Source organism: Haematobia irritans, chromosome 5 (assembly GCF_050003625.1).
Source record: "Haematobia irritans isolate KBUSLIRL chromosome 5, ASM5000362v1, whole genome shotgun sequence".
In the NCBI taxonomy this organism is placed as follows: domain Eukaryota; kingdom Metazoa; phylum Arthropoda; class Insecta; order Diptera; family Muscidae; genus Haematobia; species Haematobia irritans.
Window position 1 is genome coordinate 70,458,494 of NC_134401.1, and position 19,494 is coordinate 70,477,987.

Here is a 19,494-nt window from a genome sequence, read left to right on the forward strand (position 1 = left end):
TGATAATTCTTGTTTATATCCAATACAATCGTGGGTAAGGGCAATGATTGGGCTGAAGGGGGGTGACGATGGCTGGTGGGGTTCTGACTATGAGTGGTGAGCTGGGTCGGTTCGGACGATGACGAAGACTCGTGCAGCGCGGGATGGTGAGTGGGCGATATTGCTTGACGGCGAGTTGACTGGCAACGATGATGAACAGGGCCGATGAATTGGCTGGTGTGACGATATTGGGCAGACGGTGTTCGTATACGAAGTTGACGATGGTGTCGGGCCGGCGGTGTTCGTGTACGTTGATGACGGTGTGGGTAGAGCCAATGATGTTCGTGTGCGGTAGTGACGATGATATTGGGCCGACGTTGATCGTGTGCGGTGATGACGGTGGTATCGGGCTGGTGTTGTTCGGGCACGAAGATGACGGTGGGGTCGTGCCGATGTTGATCGTGTGAGGTGACGACGGTGGGGTCGGGCCGACAGTGTTCGTGTACTGGGATGACGATGGTGTCGGGCCGACGACGATGATTGATTCGGGTTCGGTGATGATGGTGGGGTCGGGTCGACAGTGTTCGTGTACTGAGATAACGATGATGTCGGGTTGATGCTGCTCGTGTACGATGACGACGGTGGAGTCGGGTCGACAGTGTTCGTGTACTGAGATGACGATGATGTCGGGTTTATGATGTTCGTGTACGATGACGACGGTGGGGTCGGGCCGACAGTGTTCGTGTACTGGGATGACGATGGTGTCGGGCCGACGACGATGATTGGTTCGGGTTCGGTGATGATGGTGGGGTCGGGTCGACGGTGTTCGTGTACTGAGATAATGATGATGTCGGGTTGATGCTAATGGTGGTGTTCGTGCACGAAGATGACAGTGGAGTCGGGCCGGCGGTGCTCGTATACGAGGATGATGATGGTGACGGCCGATGGAGCTCCCGCCGGTTTCTGTAACAAAAAGAGGGACAGGGGAATACAACTGGTTGATGCGGACGAACCGCGTAAGCGAACTAATCGCGTAAGCGAACGAATCGCGTAAGCGGACGAACCGCGTAAGCAGTCGAACTGCGTAAGCGAACGAATCGCGTAAGCGGACGAACCGCGTAAGCGAACTAATCGCGTAAGCGAACGAATCGCGTAAGCGGACGAACCGCGTAAGCGGACGAACCGCGTAAGCGAACGAATCGCGTAAGCGGACGAACCGCGTAAGCGGACGAATCGCGTAAGCGAACTAATCGCGTAAGCGAACGAATCGCGTAAGCGGACGAACCGCGTAAGCAGACGAACTGCGTAAGCGAACGAATCGCGTAAGCGGACGAACCGCGTTAAGGGAAGGGTTAGTATAGAGAGGGGGAAAAGGGAAAGGATAGGAGACAAGTAGTCGGGAGTTCTACTCTACTGTGCGAACGAATCGCGTAAGCGGACGAACCGCGTTAAGATGAATCGGTTGTTGCTTTCGGCAGCGGTCGTTGCCACTCGCTTTACTGTTCGTCAAGCCTCGGTTGATTCATCCCACTGCCGACGAAAACCCACATTCTTAAGTAGGTTGAGTCATCAACCCAATGAGAATTATCAACATGTAACTTTAACGATGTTGATGATGGAAAACATGTTTCCTTTGTACTACTTGTACTCCATGCCAGTCAATGACTACGGTTGCAATGGTTACCGTGGCCCGCAGCGACTAAATGGATACAGTAGTACAAAGGGGGAAAATGTGGTATTTATATAAATTGATTAAATCCAAAATAAATAAAATGATTACGGCTGTAATGGATACCATGGCTCACAGCAATTAAAAAAGTGTGGTATCCGTATAAATCATTTAAATAAAAAGTAGGAATAATATGTACGAGCAACTGGCTCGTTACAATAGATATATCTGATTATGCTCACATTACTAAAGATTTAGCTATATATTTAAATATTAACCGATTTTAATTTGGCACACATTGCTAAAATGTTAATTCTACTCTCATTGCAAAATTTCAAGTAAATAGGAATGAAACTTAGGCCTCTGGTCGTGATATGAATCTAAATCGGGCTAAATTGGGAGCTATATCTAAATCTGAACCGTATAGGTAACTTTTACAGGACTCAAAAGTAGATCAGTGATAAATGTATGTGGCAGCTATCTGAACCGATTTTTCCGAAATCAATAGGTATTGAGGTATCTTTGAGCTGAAGAAAGACCCTATGACAAATCTGAGGACGAGTGGACTTAAACTGCGAGCTGTACTTTACACACAAAAATACACAAACAGATAGACGAACATCGCTAAATCGAATTCAATTCTAATACAATCGATACACTAAACTATGGGTCTCAGACGGGTCCTCCTTGGCGTTACATATTATTATACCGCGTACCATAGTAATGGTGAAGGGTATAAAAAACAAAAAATTGTTAACCAATAAGTGGGCTTCAAAAATTTTAAGAAGTAAAATCCTGGTATGGGTATATACCCAAAATTTTCAAAATAAGAGTTTGAAACATAAACCGCAAAGGAGCGCTCAGATTAATTATTCATTTGACTAAAATTTGGATCGTAGGTTTGTTTTGTGGCTAAAAAATATTCATATTCTCTTTTGAAATAATATCTGTAATTTCCATATTTACAAAAGCATTTTTTTGTGCGCCAAGTTGAAACAAGCGTGTTTTTAAAATGTCTAGAAAAATAAATTAATAACCATGAAATGGGCAAATCATATTCCGAAATAGGTTAAATCAACCAAATCAACCGTCCAAAAAGTTGTTCATCGGTACATAAAAGGAAATATAATTGAAAATGTAGTGTGCATATGCCAGACGTCTACAGTAACTAGACTCACGCATATGCATAAGCCAGACGTCTACGAGTTTAACTCGATTCACGCATATGCACACCCGCTATGTGCAACCGTGTGAATATGCTGACAAGGCATATTCACAGGTGTGCACCCCTAACTATAACTTAGGGATAGTTGATAAGTAAATTGTTTTTTGGTTAATTAATAAAGAGGAGACTGCACTAGAGAGTGCATCAAAATCTCTGACAAATTACGTGTTTTTATTTTAAATACCATATGGCGACCGTGACAAGTGAAGTACAAATGACCAACGAAAAATTGGAGCAAGCCCAAAAACTCTTACTAAGTAAGCATAAAGAATTAAAGGAAGAGAACGTACAAGCAAACATACAGCCTTTGGAAAACATCAATGGTTTGGAAAATAAGGTGCAATCTCTAAAATCTGAAATAAAGAAAGAGAAGTCCAATAAATCTGGAGAAGTATATAAGTGGAAGGAAAATATGATGCAGCAGAAAATTGAAGTGACTAAAAATGCTTTTATTGTTGCATATTACTAAAGAATATAAAAAAAAAAATCAAACAAAAACAAATTTCATAACAATTGCATATAAAGTGACAAAATATATTTTAATTATTACATATTACTAAAGAATATAAAAAAAATCAAACAAAAACCAATTTTAAACAATTGCATATGAAGTGAATAAATATACTTCAATTATAACATATTACTAAAGAATATCCACAAAACAAAATTAAAAAAAATCAAAACAATTGTATATGTTCGTTATAAAATGGGCACTAAAGAGTCAAAAAATATCAACAATAGCCGAAATATAAATTTTTCCTTTTTGTCTCAATTTGTTATACGATAGAAAATAATTTAGAAATTTAGTTTTCATTTTTCCGTTAATATTTTTATTCCCAATTCCCCCGCGTATATTTCTCTTACAAATGGAATGGCAGGATATTTTAACAAAGTTGAGATTCTTAAAGGAAATTTTTGATAAATCGTATAAATGCCTCAATAATGACCGACCCACTAAAGATGAAACTATAGCCAAACACGTAGAAGTCTTGTTTGATTGTCTCGAGAAAATTCGTGTATTACTAAACGTACATTATTCTAGGCTTACTCAGGCGCATAAATCAGCTGCTGACTGTTTTTTCTCTGATGTTCGTGATAAGCTGGTTAATGTTTTGTCTCGAAAAAACATTAACATAGATATTCCTCTTACGCTTCACGAAGAAATCCTGTATAGCGACCTTATTCAAGAATTAAAATCAAACTCATCAGAAGATATCGGTAAAATGTCTCAAACAATTTCCGAGTTTCTTGGATTAATATCGAAGATTATTCCCGACTTCGATGGAAAACCCGAAAACTTACAACCCTTCATAGACTCGTTGTATTTGGTGGAATCCATAAAGGACTCCCATGAGACCATTGCAGTAAGTCTCATTAGGACAAAACTGAAAGGCACTGCTAGAAGCCTGATATCTAATGAGTCTTCAATAAGGGATATTGCCACTCGGCTAAAATCTGCCGTAAAAGGCCAGTCGACTGAAGTTCTATCTGCAAAAAATTATGAATGTAAAGGGAACAAATTATGAATGAAGGGAACAAATCGGCAAATATGTTTGTATGTGAACTGGAGGAACTCACAAAGGCTCTCTCTGCAGCATACATATCTGATGGTTTATCCCAAGAACTGGCAGAAAAGTATGCGACCTTTGACGAAAAATGCGTCAAACGAAAGGGTTCGCCTCATAATGGATGCAGGCAACTTTAGTAATATGAATGATGCGGTATCATCTTCATCAGTAAGCGACGTAAGGTATTATAACACAAATTGGCTTGGACAAGGAAATAGCCGTGGGCGGGGTTACAATCAAGCCCGTAGATATAACGATAAACGTGGCCAAAGCTACCGCGGTAATTATAGAGGTCGTGGCTCGTACAATAATAATGTACGAGTAGTCATTGACGAAGGTAATCATTCGGAAAACTGGAGTCATCCCTTGGGGGAACAATAGTCCAAAAGTCCAAAATTTTCAAAGTAAACATACGTCAGAGCATTTTCGTACAAGTAAAAGAAAATATTGAGAACAACTTTCTTACATTCTTGGTGGACACTGGTGCTGACATATCCCTATTAAAACAATTTAATAGGAAATATCGTCAAATAGATCAGACCAATACTACAATTATAAGTGGCATTGGTCAAGGAACAATTAAATCGTTGGGATCGATACAGTTAGATATTCGGATAAACAAAATTTTAATACCTCATGAATTTCAAGTTGTACCAGAAAATTTCCCTATACCTTGCGATGGTATTCTGGGAATAGATTTTATTAAATGATATAACTGTATTTTGGATTTCATTGAAAATAATGATTGGTTTATTATAAGACCTGATAACATCAATTGCAATATTCAAGTCCCCATAACATTTTCAGACAGTAACCAAAATATTTTGCTACCGGCTCGGTCCGAAGTAATTAGAAAAGTATATTTAACAAAAACCGAAGAAGAGTTATTGGTAATCAATCAAGTACCTCAACCAGGAATCTTTATTGCCAGCACTATTGTAGATGCCAAAAACACTCTCGTTCGTTTATTCAACAAAACTACTGAAAATGTTATGTTTAATATCAAAAGCATTGCAACTGAAAAGGTTAAAGTGGCAGCCCGATTAAGATTCAGGCTCACTTAGACTATTCAGTCCATTGTGATTGCAACTGAAAGTTTGTCAAATTATGACGTAATAAATCTAAGATCATTAAAAAATGAGAGAAAATAAGAAATTCTTTCAAAAATTGATAAAAATTATCCAAAAGAATTTAAAAATATCTTACTTTCACTATGTTCTGAATATACTGATGTTTTTGGTTTAGAAACAGAACCAATAACAACAAATAATTTCTATAAGCAGAAAATTAGACTAAAGGACCACGACCCCGTTTATATTAAAAATTATAGAATTCCTCAAACACACAGAGCAGAGATAAATGAACAGATAAATAAATTAGTAAAGGATGTGCTGGTAGAACCATCCATATCTGAATACAATAGCCCACTTCTTCTTGTGCCGAAAACAACACTTAATAAAAAAGTATTGTCGGATAAATTTCCTCTACGAGGATCGAGGACATTCTGGATCAACTTGGCCGTGCCAGGTATTATTCATGTCTGGATCTAATGTCCGGGTTTCATCAAATAGAACTTGATGAAGAATCTAGAGATATAACATCATTTTCAACCGACAAAGGTTCATATCGGTTCACCAGATTGCCGTATGGGTTAAAGATTGCTCCAAACTCTGTTCAGCGTATGATGACACTTGCGTTTTCAGGGCTTGAACCTACAAAAGCTTTTCTTTACATGGATGACTTGATAGTAATTGGTCGTAATGCAAATCACATGCTGAAAAATTTAAAGAACGGGTTTGCACAATGCCGGAAATACAACCTAAAACTTCATCCAGACAAATGCTCATTCTTTAGAACGGAAGTCAGTTTACTGGGACATTTATGCACGGATAAGGGTATTTTACCAGATAAAAGTAAAAACGAAACTATTAAAAATTATCCAGTGCCGACGGACGCCGACAGTGCCCGACGATTCATTGCATTCTGCAGTTATTATCGAAGATTTGTAAAAAACTTTTCGTTTTATTCTAGGCATATTACTCGCCTATGTAAGAAAAACGTAAAATTTGAATGGACTCCACAGTGTAATGAATCATTTGAGTACCTGAAGGAGCAATTGTTAAAGCCTACATTGTTGCAATACCCCGATTTTGATAGGCAATTTTGTATTACAACGGATGCCAGTAAATATGCATGCGGAGCAGTATTAAGCCAAGAATATGATGGCCAACAGCTTCCGATAGCATTTGCATCCAAAACGTTTACAAGGGGTGAGGCCAATAAATCAACAACTGAACAAGAACTAATCGCCATCCATTGGGCAATTGAGCATTTCAGACCGTACGTGTACGGAACACATTTCTTGGTCAAAACAGACCATAAGCCCTTGTCTTATCTGTTCTCCCTTAAAAATCCAAGTTCGAAACTAACTAGAATACTATTGGATTTAGAGGAATATGATTTTTCTGTAGAATAAGGGAAAACAAAATGTTGTAGCGGATGCTCTATCCCGCATTACTCTCAACGATTTGAAAGAACAAATTAACCAAACTAATAAAATAAATAAAGTTATGACCAGATCCGAGACTCGTCAAAATTGTAAAATTCTCACGGATAACAATATCCTTGAAAAACTTTTAAAAAAGCCCAATGTTTATGAAGTCATTAATTATAATGACGTTAGAAAATTCGTTAAATTAAAATTGTCCATAAGCCAGTCTTCTTTAAAACGTGACAAATCAATTTTAAAACGAATAAATATTGTGGATTTGTATGCTAATGGAAAATTTGATATTATTCAATTCTTCCACAGGCCTGATAAAGAAGCCGGCATACTTAATATTACACAATTACAAATGGCACCAAGTGAACAAATATTTGAATTTGTTCCCATTGAATATTTCAAAATAATGGGCAATAAGATTTTAAAAAACGTAAGTGTAGCGCTACTACCCATGGTGACCATCATAAACAAAATTAATGAAAAAGAAATAAAGGATATTTTGACGAGGTATCATGACGATCTTGTTGAAGGTGGTCATACGGGAATTACTCGGACATACGCCAAAATTAAAAGGCATTTTTTCTGGAAAGGTATGGTTCGGGACATAACTAAGCATGTGGAAACTTGCAAAAATTGCCAGCTTTCAAAGGTTACCCGACATACAAAGGTTCCAATGACCCTGACGCCTACGTCACCAAAACCCTTTGATATCGTACTCGTTGATACCATTGGGCCTTTTCCGAAGTCCGAGCAAGGCAATGAGTATGCTGTAACACTCATATGTGACTTTACAAAATACTTAGTTGCTCTGCCAATACCGGACAAGAATGCAAAAACTGTGGCCAAGGCAATTTTTGAGTCTCATATATTAACATACGGGCCTATGAGAACTCTTGTCACTGACATGGGCACGGAATATAAAAATAGTTTGATAGAACATCTATGTAAATATTTAAAGGTGAATAATATAACGTCCACAGCCTATCATCACCAAACCCTTGGGACGGTAGAGCGAAGTCATCGGACTTTTAACGAATATGTAAGGTCATACATATCAGTTGAAAAAGACGATTGGGATGTGTGGTTAAAGTATTTTACCTATTGCTATAATACAACACCATCTATGGATATTGTCCTTTGGATTACTATTCGGAAGAATTCCGCATGGGTTACAGGTGTTCAATCAAAGTAACAATATTCAGCCCTTGTACAACCCAGAAGATTATTCGAAAGAAGTAAGATTCAGGTTAGAAGTGGCATACAAAAGAGCTCGTCAACTCCTTGAAACTTCAAAAATGAAGAGAAAGGAGCGGTATGATACGAAAAAGTACGTACCAACTTTTAAATTAGGTGATTCTGTGCTCCTTAGAAATGAGGCAGGTCACAAATTAGATAATAAATATATAGGACCATTTAGAGTAGAAGAGTTAGGTAGTAATGGGAATGTAATAATAAGAGGTAGCAATAGAAAAAAAATATTGTGTACAGTGATAGGTTAAAAATGTATAGGGATTAGAAAAAGGGTCCGAATATATAAATATATATTATAAGAACAATAATTAATAATAACTATATAATTAATAATATAATGATAATTATTTTTGCAATAATTAAAAAAATAAAAACTGTATTAGTAATAAAATAATATATGTATTTTTTCACTTATTACAAAACTAGTTATTATAGTTTTGTAATAAGTGAAAAAAAAAACTGTAAAATGAATAAAATAAAATATGTATATATAATAATAATACACATTAATATAATGATAACTATTATGTAATTAGTAAAAAAACAACGGTAATAGTAATTAAAAACTGATAAAATCATTTTTTTTTTGAAAGGGAGGTGTAGTGTGCAGACGATTACATTTGTAACTCGACTCATGCATATGCCAGACGTCTACAGTAACTAGACTCACGCATATGCATAAGCCAGACGTCTACGAGTGTAACTCGTTTCAGGCATATGCACACTCGCTATGTGCAACCGTGTGAATATGCTGACAAGGCATATTCACGGGTGTGCACCTCTAACTATAACTTAGGGATAGTTGATAAGTAAATTGTTTTTTGGTTAATTAATAAAGAGGAGACTGCACTAGAGAGTGCATCAAAATCTCTGACAAATTACATGTTTTTATTTTAAATACCATAAAAATAAACCCCGAACAGGCCGTCCCCCGAAGCTCAATTATAGAGACGAACGGAAAATTGAAGCTATTATTAAAAATGATCCATTTACCAGAGCTCCTAAAATCGATACAGAATTAAAATAATCATTAGGAAAAGAAGTTTCTGCAGACACAGTACGTACACTGGTAGAAAAATGGCGGTACGTGGCCATTACCGTTTGATATTGATAGATTGGTTCACGTTAGGTTAGGTTAAAGTGGCAGCCCGATTATATTTCAGACTCACTTAGACTATTCAGTCCATTGTTATTTTTTGGTTCACATTACCTATTCATTTAATGATTTACATCCGGTATTATTATGGTATTAACTATCACATCTTCGTAACATATGATATGTCGCCGTTGATAAAAACTAATTGGTCGCCTATGTAGTGTATTTTCTGCACATGAAGCAACTAGACGAGTAAATTACAACATTTCTGGGAAATCAACGTAAATGTAAATTTGTGAACATAGCGAAGCATCAGTAAGTATAATATGTTTTAGCATTATTAATGTTTGCTAATTCAGAATCCTTCTCTTATTAGATGCGTGCGAGACATACATAAGCTTTCCAAATCTCACTACGAACAACTTTACTGCATGCCTCAGTGCCTGCGATGGGACATAGAATTACTTTTGCATGAGAATCTGATGAGGTATATATATGTATTTTATGTATTAAATACATTAAAGGAAAAAGTCTTTGTGTGTTTTATTGAACTAAAATGAATTAATAAATTCCGGATTTGTATTAAACTAATTACCGTTTAGGTATTATTTGGTAATACCGCACTGTTTATACATCAATATCTTTATGGTATACATATTTATACTGCTTAAGTATTATTTTCATTACCATATTTGTATTTTCATAATACCGTATGGTACTTTCATGCTTTGCGTAGCATCTGCACCGTTCGGTATTGATATTGTACCATACGGGGTTGGCTAACTATCAATAACGTACGGTATCGATTTGAGCCCGTATGGTAATAATTTTTCTATTGGTGTAGGTGCGTCAAGAGCTCGCACTTCCCGCAAGAAACCACATGTTAGCGAAACAAACAAGAAGAAGATTATAAAAACAAGACAAATGACTTCTGGGAAAAAGCAATTTTCTCCGACGAATCAAAATATAACATATTTGGATCGGATGGACGCACTTTGGTTTGGCGAAAAAAGTGCGAAGAGCTCAATCCAAAGAATACTCGGAAACCGGTGAAGCATGGTGGTGGTGGAGTAATGGAGTGGGGATGCATGTCAGCAGCAAGTGTTGGAAATTTGGTATTCATTGAGGAAATAATGATTAAAAAAGTTTACATGAATATTTTGAAACAAAATTTGAACCAAAGTGCTGAAAAACTCAAGATTCGTGATAATTATTACTTTCAACAGGACAATGATCCCAAGCACATCGCTAATGAAGTTAAGATGTGGATCTCATACAATACACCACACATTCTAATAACTCCTCTACAAAGCCCCGATTTGAATCCTATTGAGCATCTATGGATCATTTAGGAAAACGAATCCGAAATAATAGAATTGCAAGCAAGGCTCAACTCAAAGAAATACTTCTGACGGAATGGGGTAAAATATCGGCAGACCACAATAAAAAGCTTGTGTACTCAATGCCCGACCGATTAAATGAAGTTTTACGACTCAAAGGATATCATACCAAGTATTAGGTACAACAATTTAGTTCTAAAAATCGTGAAATATTAATATTTTTTATTTTTCTCCAGGGGTACCATGACTTATGCTGTGCTAAAATATGGAGTTGACAATATCTCTTTTTTTTAATATTTTGTTTTGACAAATAAGTTAAATTTTTGTTTGTAGTGTTGTAGTACAGGAGTGAATACATAAAATAAAAAAAATGTGTGTTATAACTTTTGTGAAGTAGATTTTGAGGTTTATGAGATTTTTTTATTTGTATGAGGTACCATGACTTTTGCTGCCCACTGCATATATGTGTGTTATATACAAAATTAGTCGTTATGAACCAAATACCGAAAAATTTGATTTTTAACCACAAAACAAACGTACGATCCAAATTTTATTCAAATGAATAATTAATCTGGGGACTCCTTTGTGGTTTATGTTTCAAACCCTTATTTTGAAAAATTTTAAAAATAAAATCGATATTTCGAAGTGTCTCAAATAAATTTTTATGAATTTAAAATGGATCGATTCTGACCGTCTTCTAGTCTAACCTTCTACAATGACGAAAAAGACTGTTTTAATATGTTTGAGTGTAAAAATTATATGTTTGGAACTCATTTTTTAATTGCGTATAAGTATATATGTGTTTAGAAAGATAGGCTGAGAGAGTATGCTGCAAGTAATAAATAATGGAAGTAACCAATTTACACCTTAAAATATATACACATAAAGAAAATCTCATTAAAAGTTTTTTTCTACCAGTGTGTGCCTAAGGTGAAACATAATGTATTTCCTAAGGTGAAACATAATATTTTGTTGTGACCAATCCTGAAATATATGCTTGAAGCAGAATGTGTTCGGGAGTATATGTTACAAAAGCGACTTTCATTGGTCGATTGAATAACATAATGGAATCTAATTTACGTAAATATTTGTTTAGTTACAAAAATATGAAGTGTTGAATTTTAATTTAGCCAGAGTGTGAGTTGACCAAAATTTTTATGACTCCGACTCCACAACCCTGGTTATTATTAATAAATATCAATTTGTTATGGATTTCTTTTGAAATGGTACTAATATTGCTTTTATAATTTAGATATGGTCTGTCGTAAACTGTAAGGTATTTTGCATACATTTACGACGTATTTTACCATACGTCAAAAATGTCGCTGCTAGAGGTGTGCACGTGAGTAATGTTTTACTCACGCTCACGCACACCCACGACGGAAATATCTTACTCGCGCACGATATTGTTCAGTAGGACTCACGCACACTCACGCACGAAAATATCGTGACTCACGACAAATACCGTCACTCACGAAAAATATCGTGACTCACGAAATATGTCGTGACTCACGAATAATTTTATGAGTAATTTAACTGAGCGACGAGCCTGAAATCTTGAGCACGATTAAAATCGAGAGCGTTATTAAACTCTTAACATCCTAGGTGTCACTAAAATTGCAAATGAATTTAACTTTTAAGCGTTTTATGTTGGAGAGCGGGATTATTTTCGTGAGCATAATTCGACACTCATGCACACTCACGAAGATATTGTTTTCGTGACTCACGCACGACATTTGGGTTTGTTAATCACGCACACTCAGGCTGTTGACATGAGCGTGACTCACGCGTGAGTCGAGACAATTTCGTGTCACGTGCACACCTCTAGTGGCAGCCCGATAATTCAGGCTCACTTAGACTATTCAGCCCATTGTGATACCAAAGTGGTGAACTTCTCTCTTATCACTGAGTGCTGACCGATTCTATGTTAAGCTGAATGACAAGGGTCCTCCTTTTATATACAAGTCGGAACGGCGTTCCACATTGCAGTGAAACCACTTAGAGAAGCTTTGGAACACTCAGAAATGTCACCAACAATAATGAGGTGGGATAATCTACTGCTGAAACTTTTTGGTGTTTGGTCGAAACTGGGTTGAACCCATGACCCTGTTTCCGTACACAGGGTCATGGGCGGATATGCTAACCATTGCACCCCGATGGCTCCCAATAACAATAAAATATAAGACAATGACAATATAAGAATTTGTACAGTATAAGTTTTTTAGAACCATTTATGTTGTTGAAAATAAAACCAAGTTTTAAGAGCAGTACAACTTCGTTGAGCCTTCGGTAAGCTTTAAAATTCTGAAAACGAAGTTTTTATTTATTTCATAGTTCAAAACTTACTCAAATTATACCTTAGTTTTCTTTCTTTACAAATTTAATATTTTGCAACCGCAACACCGCTTGAGGTTACAATAGGTAAAGTTAATGAAGCGGATATATTGAAAAAAGGGGTATGCAGTTTAATACAAGTATGATAATCAGATGTTACAGCGTTGTAAATGCTTGAGCAGTGGTGTGCTTTTATTTGGTACTTGATACGGTCGATAACAATTCTGCCCTCGGTAATATTTTAAAATCTTACCTCAAATTTGAACCGATATCAAGTACTGCTAATTTGTAGCTCTATTTCTCCGTTAATAGTCTTGACCTTTGTCCTTCTCACCTGTCCGTCTTTTGTCGTTATCACTTCAATAACTCTTCCTTTTAGCCATGAATTTCTCTCAGCGTTTTCGTCAACAACAAGAACTATATCTCCAACTTCAATCGGTTTGACCTTTTCAAACCATTTGTTCCTCCTAGTCAATGTTGGGATCATTTCCTTAACCCATCGACGCCAGAATAAATTAGCAAATACTTCGCTTTGTTTGAGACACATCCTATGGTCTAGATCTTCCGAGCTACAAAATGGTTTCGACCCATTTGAGCTACCTAGTAAGAAGTGATTCGGTGTAATTGCTTCTTCATCCTAAGTTTCTAGCGAGACGTAAGTAAGAGGGCGCAAGTTTATTATAAGCTCGACTTCCATCAAAGCACAATGTAGACTTTCTTCACAAATTTTGTGTGACGGTGATATTTTATAAAGAATATATGAGGAACTGCGGGAGGATTAAACCTCCAGGTTATTCCCTTAAAACTCAAGGCACTCTGCACATCGATCTAATTTATTTTTTCCAACTCTTGTTTGAGAAATCTTTCGGCGCCTCGAAAATTTGTTCCATTATCACTATAAATTTCGGAAGGTGTACCTCGCCTTGCCATAAAATTCCGCAAACACATAAGGAAAGAATCAATAATTAGGGTGTGTGCTATTTCAATATGTATAGCCCTGATGATTAGGTAAGTGAATATAACACCCCAACGCTTTAATGATTTCCGGCCAGATACTATTTAAATAGGACCAAAATAATCCACACCCACAAATGTGAACGGTCTCTGATACCCACCTAGACGAGCTGGAGGCAAAGGAGCTATTTGAGGTGAAACTGGTTTAGCTAAATTATTTTTAATCATTGTTGTTATTTTTTTGATTTCAGCTTAAAACCATGCATTGACTAAACTACAAGTGTAGCTTAACCAACAGAGGAAAATAATGTTTGTCAAATTTATTTGGACAAAGCCCTATAGACCGCAAGATGGGTGGATGGATGCACGTTTCGGAATTACCAAATTCCTCATCAGCATCCTCTACTTGCAGCAAAACTATCAACCAATTATCAGAATAAATTCAGGCAAGACGATTTTTAAATACGACATGAAGCATGAGACAAATCCCAACGGATCAAAAACTGACATTAGTTCCCTTTTTGTCAATGTCATCCCCGAGGACCGGTCGATTAAAGCGTACAAATTTTAAATTGATTTTCGGTTTTATTTTAAATTGACGTCGGTTTTTGGTTCCCAGTATAAACCGAGAATTTTGTTGCATTGATTTATGCCGACTTCTACCTCAAAATATTTGTTCTCGCATCCACTGGGTTCCCCTAGAGCTTGGCGAACCTCCGTAGAGGCCCAGTTTCGCATATGAAACCCTCCTCTCCTATGGATTTCTCGAACGCCTAAAGCTAAACAGTGTTTGTAGAGTCAATATAATCATCGACATAGTGCTGAATTTTTATAGCGTTTAAAATTGTCGGAATTTCTTGGCAATGAATTTCTGCGTTTTTGTTTCTGATAAAATGAGAAATGAATGGAGAACAAGAAGCCCCAAATGTGAGTACATCTAATTGGTAGACATCAATTCCTATTCAACCGTCGAACGGAACGGACGTGTTTTTTCAATAGCGGATAAACTCATAGTAATAGGTACCTACTACGAATTTCAAGTGTGGTGGGATATTAAGCCACCATGCAGCGAAATTCCAAGTCATCCACTGGGTTGCTAACTTCAGGGCCCAGTGGACGGGTATCGACTGGAGTTATAAATCTGGGCAATGACCAAGAGTTAGGCCCAATTAGTCGACCTGTAGACGGGTCGACAGGTGGCGACACACTGACAAGTCGAACTTTTTCTAAGGTAACGACATCAAAAGGAGGTAATCCCTCACGAAAGAGATTCAAGGAACGCAGAAATGCTTGAGACTGGAAAAAGGGAACGATCGCCGGATGAGCTGCCATCCTCCAAAAGGGATCAAAGATCGTTTGCCTCAGTTGCTAAAGATAGCCTTGTGATGGCTATCATTAATAAAGGAGCATTGGACGGTATGGTTCCAAAGCAAAAATGGGGGGAAATTGAGAATGCTCTATCTGTCGTCTACTCACAGGTACTGGAAAAGTTTCCCGGCCCAGATCCTCGACACCAAGAGGCTGGTTGGTATCAAGGACGATTTAAGCTAGTCGCATTTGAGGACCAGAGGTCCATAGAATGTTTTAAAGCTGCTCTGATACTAATTGGTGAAGTTTGGGAAGGAGCTGCTCTAGAGTTAGTCGAGAAGAAAGACATACCGGCTAGACCTAGAGCACATGCCTGGATACCTGCAAACCCTTCTGACCCTGAATCTATTTTAAATAGACTGAAACGATGCAATCCAGATCTTCCAACAGCTGATTGGAAGGTTGGCCGTTTGGATGAAGTGGATGGACCAAGACGGCATGCAGTGTTTATATTGAACACTCAGTCTTTGCCACATCTGGCAAAGTCCCAGGGCCGTGTATGTTATGGCTTTCATTATATCCAAATGAAGGTGTATAAAAACGATCAGCTAAAGGATTCAGAAATGGACAAGCCTCTGTCTGAATCAGAAGTAAGCGGATCCTCTTGCGAAGTCGAGGGAGATACCAAAGTTGAAGACATGGATAGATACCGTATGCGTGAGGAGGCTTCTATTGCCTCAGAACTCACCAAAGTCGAACCTATGGTTATTGCGAGAGTCACCGATATCTCTGAAGAGGACATTCTTGATGACTCGATCGAAGCGGCTGATGTGACGGTTGTTGAAAATCTCGATGGTCCTACGGATCCTCCAGATAAATCTTCATCATTGTAAGGCTGCATGTGCTGCCTTAAAAGTTCTCCTGATGAAAGGGGACATAGATATAGTTCTTATTCAAGAACCATATGTTTACAAAAACAAAATATGTGAATTAAGTACTCCGGGGTTCAAACTATTGCAGTATACTGGTAATGATGTAAATCGAGCCTGTATAATTGCTAAAAACGAGCTCAATTTGTTTCTGCTTCCCTCAATGTGCAATACAGACACTGTCGTTGCAAGTTTAGAAATAGCCAAATGCAAATATTGGGTATCTTCGGTCTACATGGGACATGACAGGGAGATGCCTCCATATGCCGTTAAGACCTTAGTGGAGGAGTCACTGAAAACAAAGGCGAAACTCATTATGGGATGCGATGCGAATGCACATCATAGTATATGGGGAAGTAGTGATACTAATGAAAGGGGAGAGTCGCTAATAGAGTTTATTTTGCGTACTAATCTGGTAGTTTGCAACAAGGGAGATGTCCCAACCTTTGTCACTAAAAACAGGCAAGAGGTTTTGGACATCACCTTGGCCTCGCAAGAACTAAATGAAATGATATCTGAGTGGCAGGTTTTAAGTGAACACAGCTTCTCAGATCATCGCTACATCAGTTTCAAATTTGATGTTCATATCACCAAGATCATATTTCCGCCAAATGTTAGGAAAGCTGACTGGAATAGGTATAGGGAATCGTTCAATATGATGATACCGGAAATAACAGAGACAAATATGAGAAATGTGCAAGATATCGAACACGCAGTGGAGCGGATTACTAAGGCCTTCAACATCTCACTGAAAGCTGCATGCCCTAGAGGAAAGCCAAGGGGGAAACATCGACCACCATGGTGGTCTACGGAATTAAGTAATATGAGGAAATCCTGCAGGAAGCTCTTTAACAAGGCAAAGTCCACCAGAGCCCCTGAGGACTGGGACGCTTACAAGAAGAATCTGAGAGGATACAAGCGAGAACTGAGAAAGGCTCAGCATAACTCTTGGAATGCTTACTGCAGCAGTATTGAGAATACGTCCGAGGCTTCCAGACTACGGAAGGTTCTAGCATCCACCAACTCCGCTCCAGGTTTCATTAAAACATCGGAGGGCAATTGGACAACGTCCAGTAAGGAGACGCTGGAGGTACTATTGGACACACATTTTCCTGGAAATCAGACGGTTGAACCATGTACTGGCGGTGCCACAGTTGCTCAGCGGTCGTTTCCTGTCGAGGAAATTGTATCGGAAACTAGAATAAGATGGGCGCTAAATAGCTTTGGACCATTCAAATCCCCTGGACCTGATGGAATTACTCCGGCGGAGTTACAAGCTGTAACTGACAAAATTATCCCCTGGTTGTCGGTGATATATAAAGGATGTATCAACTTATCATATATCCCAGGAAAGTGGAGGGAAACAAAAGTCGTTTTCATACCTAAAGCGGGAAAAGCCTCTCACTCGAGGGCGAAGGATTTCCGACCAATCAGCTTATCCTCATTCCTACTTAAGACTCTGGAGAGGATGATAGATATTTATCTTAGAACTAGCATCGATTCAAGTTTGTTCTCGAAACGACAGCATGCATACTCGAAGGGCAGGTCTACTGAGACCGCACTACATGAACTAGTCAGCTTTATTGAAAGCTCACTATCTGTCAAAGAATACACAGTCGTGGCGTTTCTGGACATCGAAGGGGCGTTCAATAATGTCCATCCGAGCTCGATATTAAATGGACTGACAACTCTGAATGTTGATCCATGTATACTCAGGCTGTTAGACGAACTGCTAATGAAGAGACGTATTTCAGCCACACTAGGACAAGCAAACATACAAAGGTATGTGAACAGAGGCACTCCCCAAGGAGGAGTCCTATCACCTCTTCTTTGGAATGTTGCTATAAATAGCCTTCTGGTTACTCTAGAAAAAGAAAGGATAAAAGTGGTGGCATACGCAGATGATGTGGCTCTGGCAGTCAGGGGAAAATTCCCATCCACAATCAGAGATATTATTCAGAGGGCCCTCCGGATGACTGAGAAATGGGCGAAAGACAATGGTCTTGGGGTAAATCCTGCAAAGACAGAATTAGTCATGTACTGCAACGATCGCAAAACTCCCACGGTTAGGCCTATTTCCTTAGGGGGTATTGAAATTCCCTTTGGTGAATGTGCAAAATACCTTGGCGTTATTTTGGACAGGAAGCTGAACTTTAAGCTTAATATTGAAGAAAGGGCGAGAAAGGCAACTGTAGCTTTGTACTCGTGCAAAAAGGCAATAGGAAAAAAGTGGGGACTGAAACCAAAAATTGTGCATTGGCTATACACGGCAGTGGTTAGACCTATAATGCTATATGGTGTTGTAGTCTGGTGGCCGGCACTTCAGAAACCGACTTGTTTAGATAAAGTTCAGCGTATGGCGTGTTTGTGTATTTCAGGCGCATTCAGCAAGACAGGAACAAATTCCCTTAATGTCGTGCTGCATCTATTGCCTTTAGACATTTTGGCCAAACAGTCAGCTGCAACAACGGCTGTGCGGTTGCGCGAACTATCGCTGTGGTCGGAAAAAGGTTACGGTCACAGTTCTGTCCTCAAAACAATGCCAGATGTGCCTAACGTAGTGGATTACACTTTGGCGAGTCCACTTTTCGACAAAAAGTTTGAGACTCTAATCCCCAACAGTGAGGCGTGGTGCACACAGACCCCGGGGAATAAAGAATATATAGATTTCTACACTGATGGCTCCAAATTGGATGGACAAGTGGGGTTCGGAGTATATTCTAATGATCTGGAACTTCGAATAGCGAAAAGATTACCTAATCACTGTAGTGTTTTTCAGGCTGAAATATTAGCAATAAGAGAGGTGGCGAATTGGCTGAGAAGTAATGTTCCAAAAAATGTGGGCATTAATATATACTCAGACAGTCAACCTGCAATAAAATCCTTGGACTCTGTGTTCCTCAACTCGAAAACGGCCATCGACTGCCGCAAATCTCTCAATGAGATGGCTGAGCAGTACAATATTCACCTAATATGGGTGCCTGGCCATAGGAACATACCGGGGAACTGCGAAGCGGATGAGTTGGCAAGGCTAGGGACTACCTTACATATTCCAGGGGAACTAGAATTTGTTGGTATGCCCCTAGCTACCTGCAAGCTCATGCTGCGTGAGAAGGCTGTTATGATGGCAAATGTTCGATGGGAGAATTGCAAGGGTTGTAACGACACCAAGCAAATATGGCCCCATTTCAACTTAAACCGCACACTAGATATGCTAATGTTCTCGAGACGTCAGATATCACTCCTGATATCTGCTATAACGGGTCGCTGCCTGATAGGCGATTTTGCAAAAACTATTGGCGCGAAGTATAATGACTATTGTATGAGCTGTCATGATG

The 19,494-nt window shown here is 38.5% G+C and overlaps 2 protein-coding genes across 4 annotated transcripts in view; one reads left to right on the forward strand and one right to left on the reverse strand.

Moving 5' to 3' along the window:
* sigmar (Tumor necrosis factor alpha-induced protein 8-like protein sigmar) overlaps positions 1-19,494 on the forward strand; it is a 279,261-nt gene that overhangs the window by 144,433 nt on the left and 115,334 nt on the right. The window lies entirely within an intron of this gene.
* LOC142237717 (uncharacterized) lies at positions 53-1,777 on the reverse strand. Its single transcript, XM_075309113.1, has 4 exons — positions 1,760-1,777; positions 1,622-1,678; positions 901-942; positions 53-840 (listed from the first exon to the last, which is right to left on the reverse strand). The coding sequence occupies exons 1-4, from the start codon at positions 1,775-1,777 to the stop codon at positions 88-90; spliced, it is 870 nt and encodes a 289-aa protein (XP_075165228.1). The 3' UTR covers positions 53-87.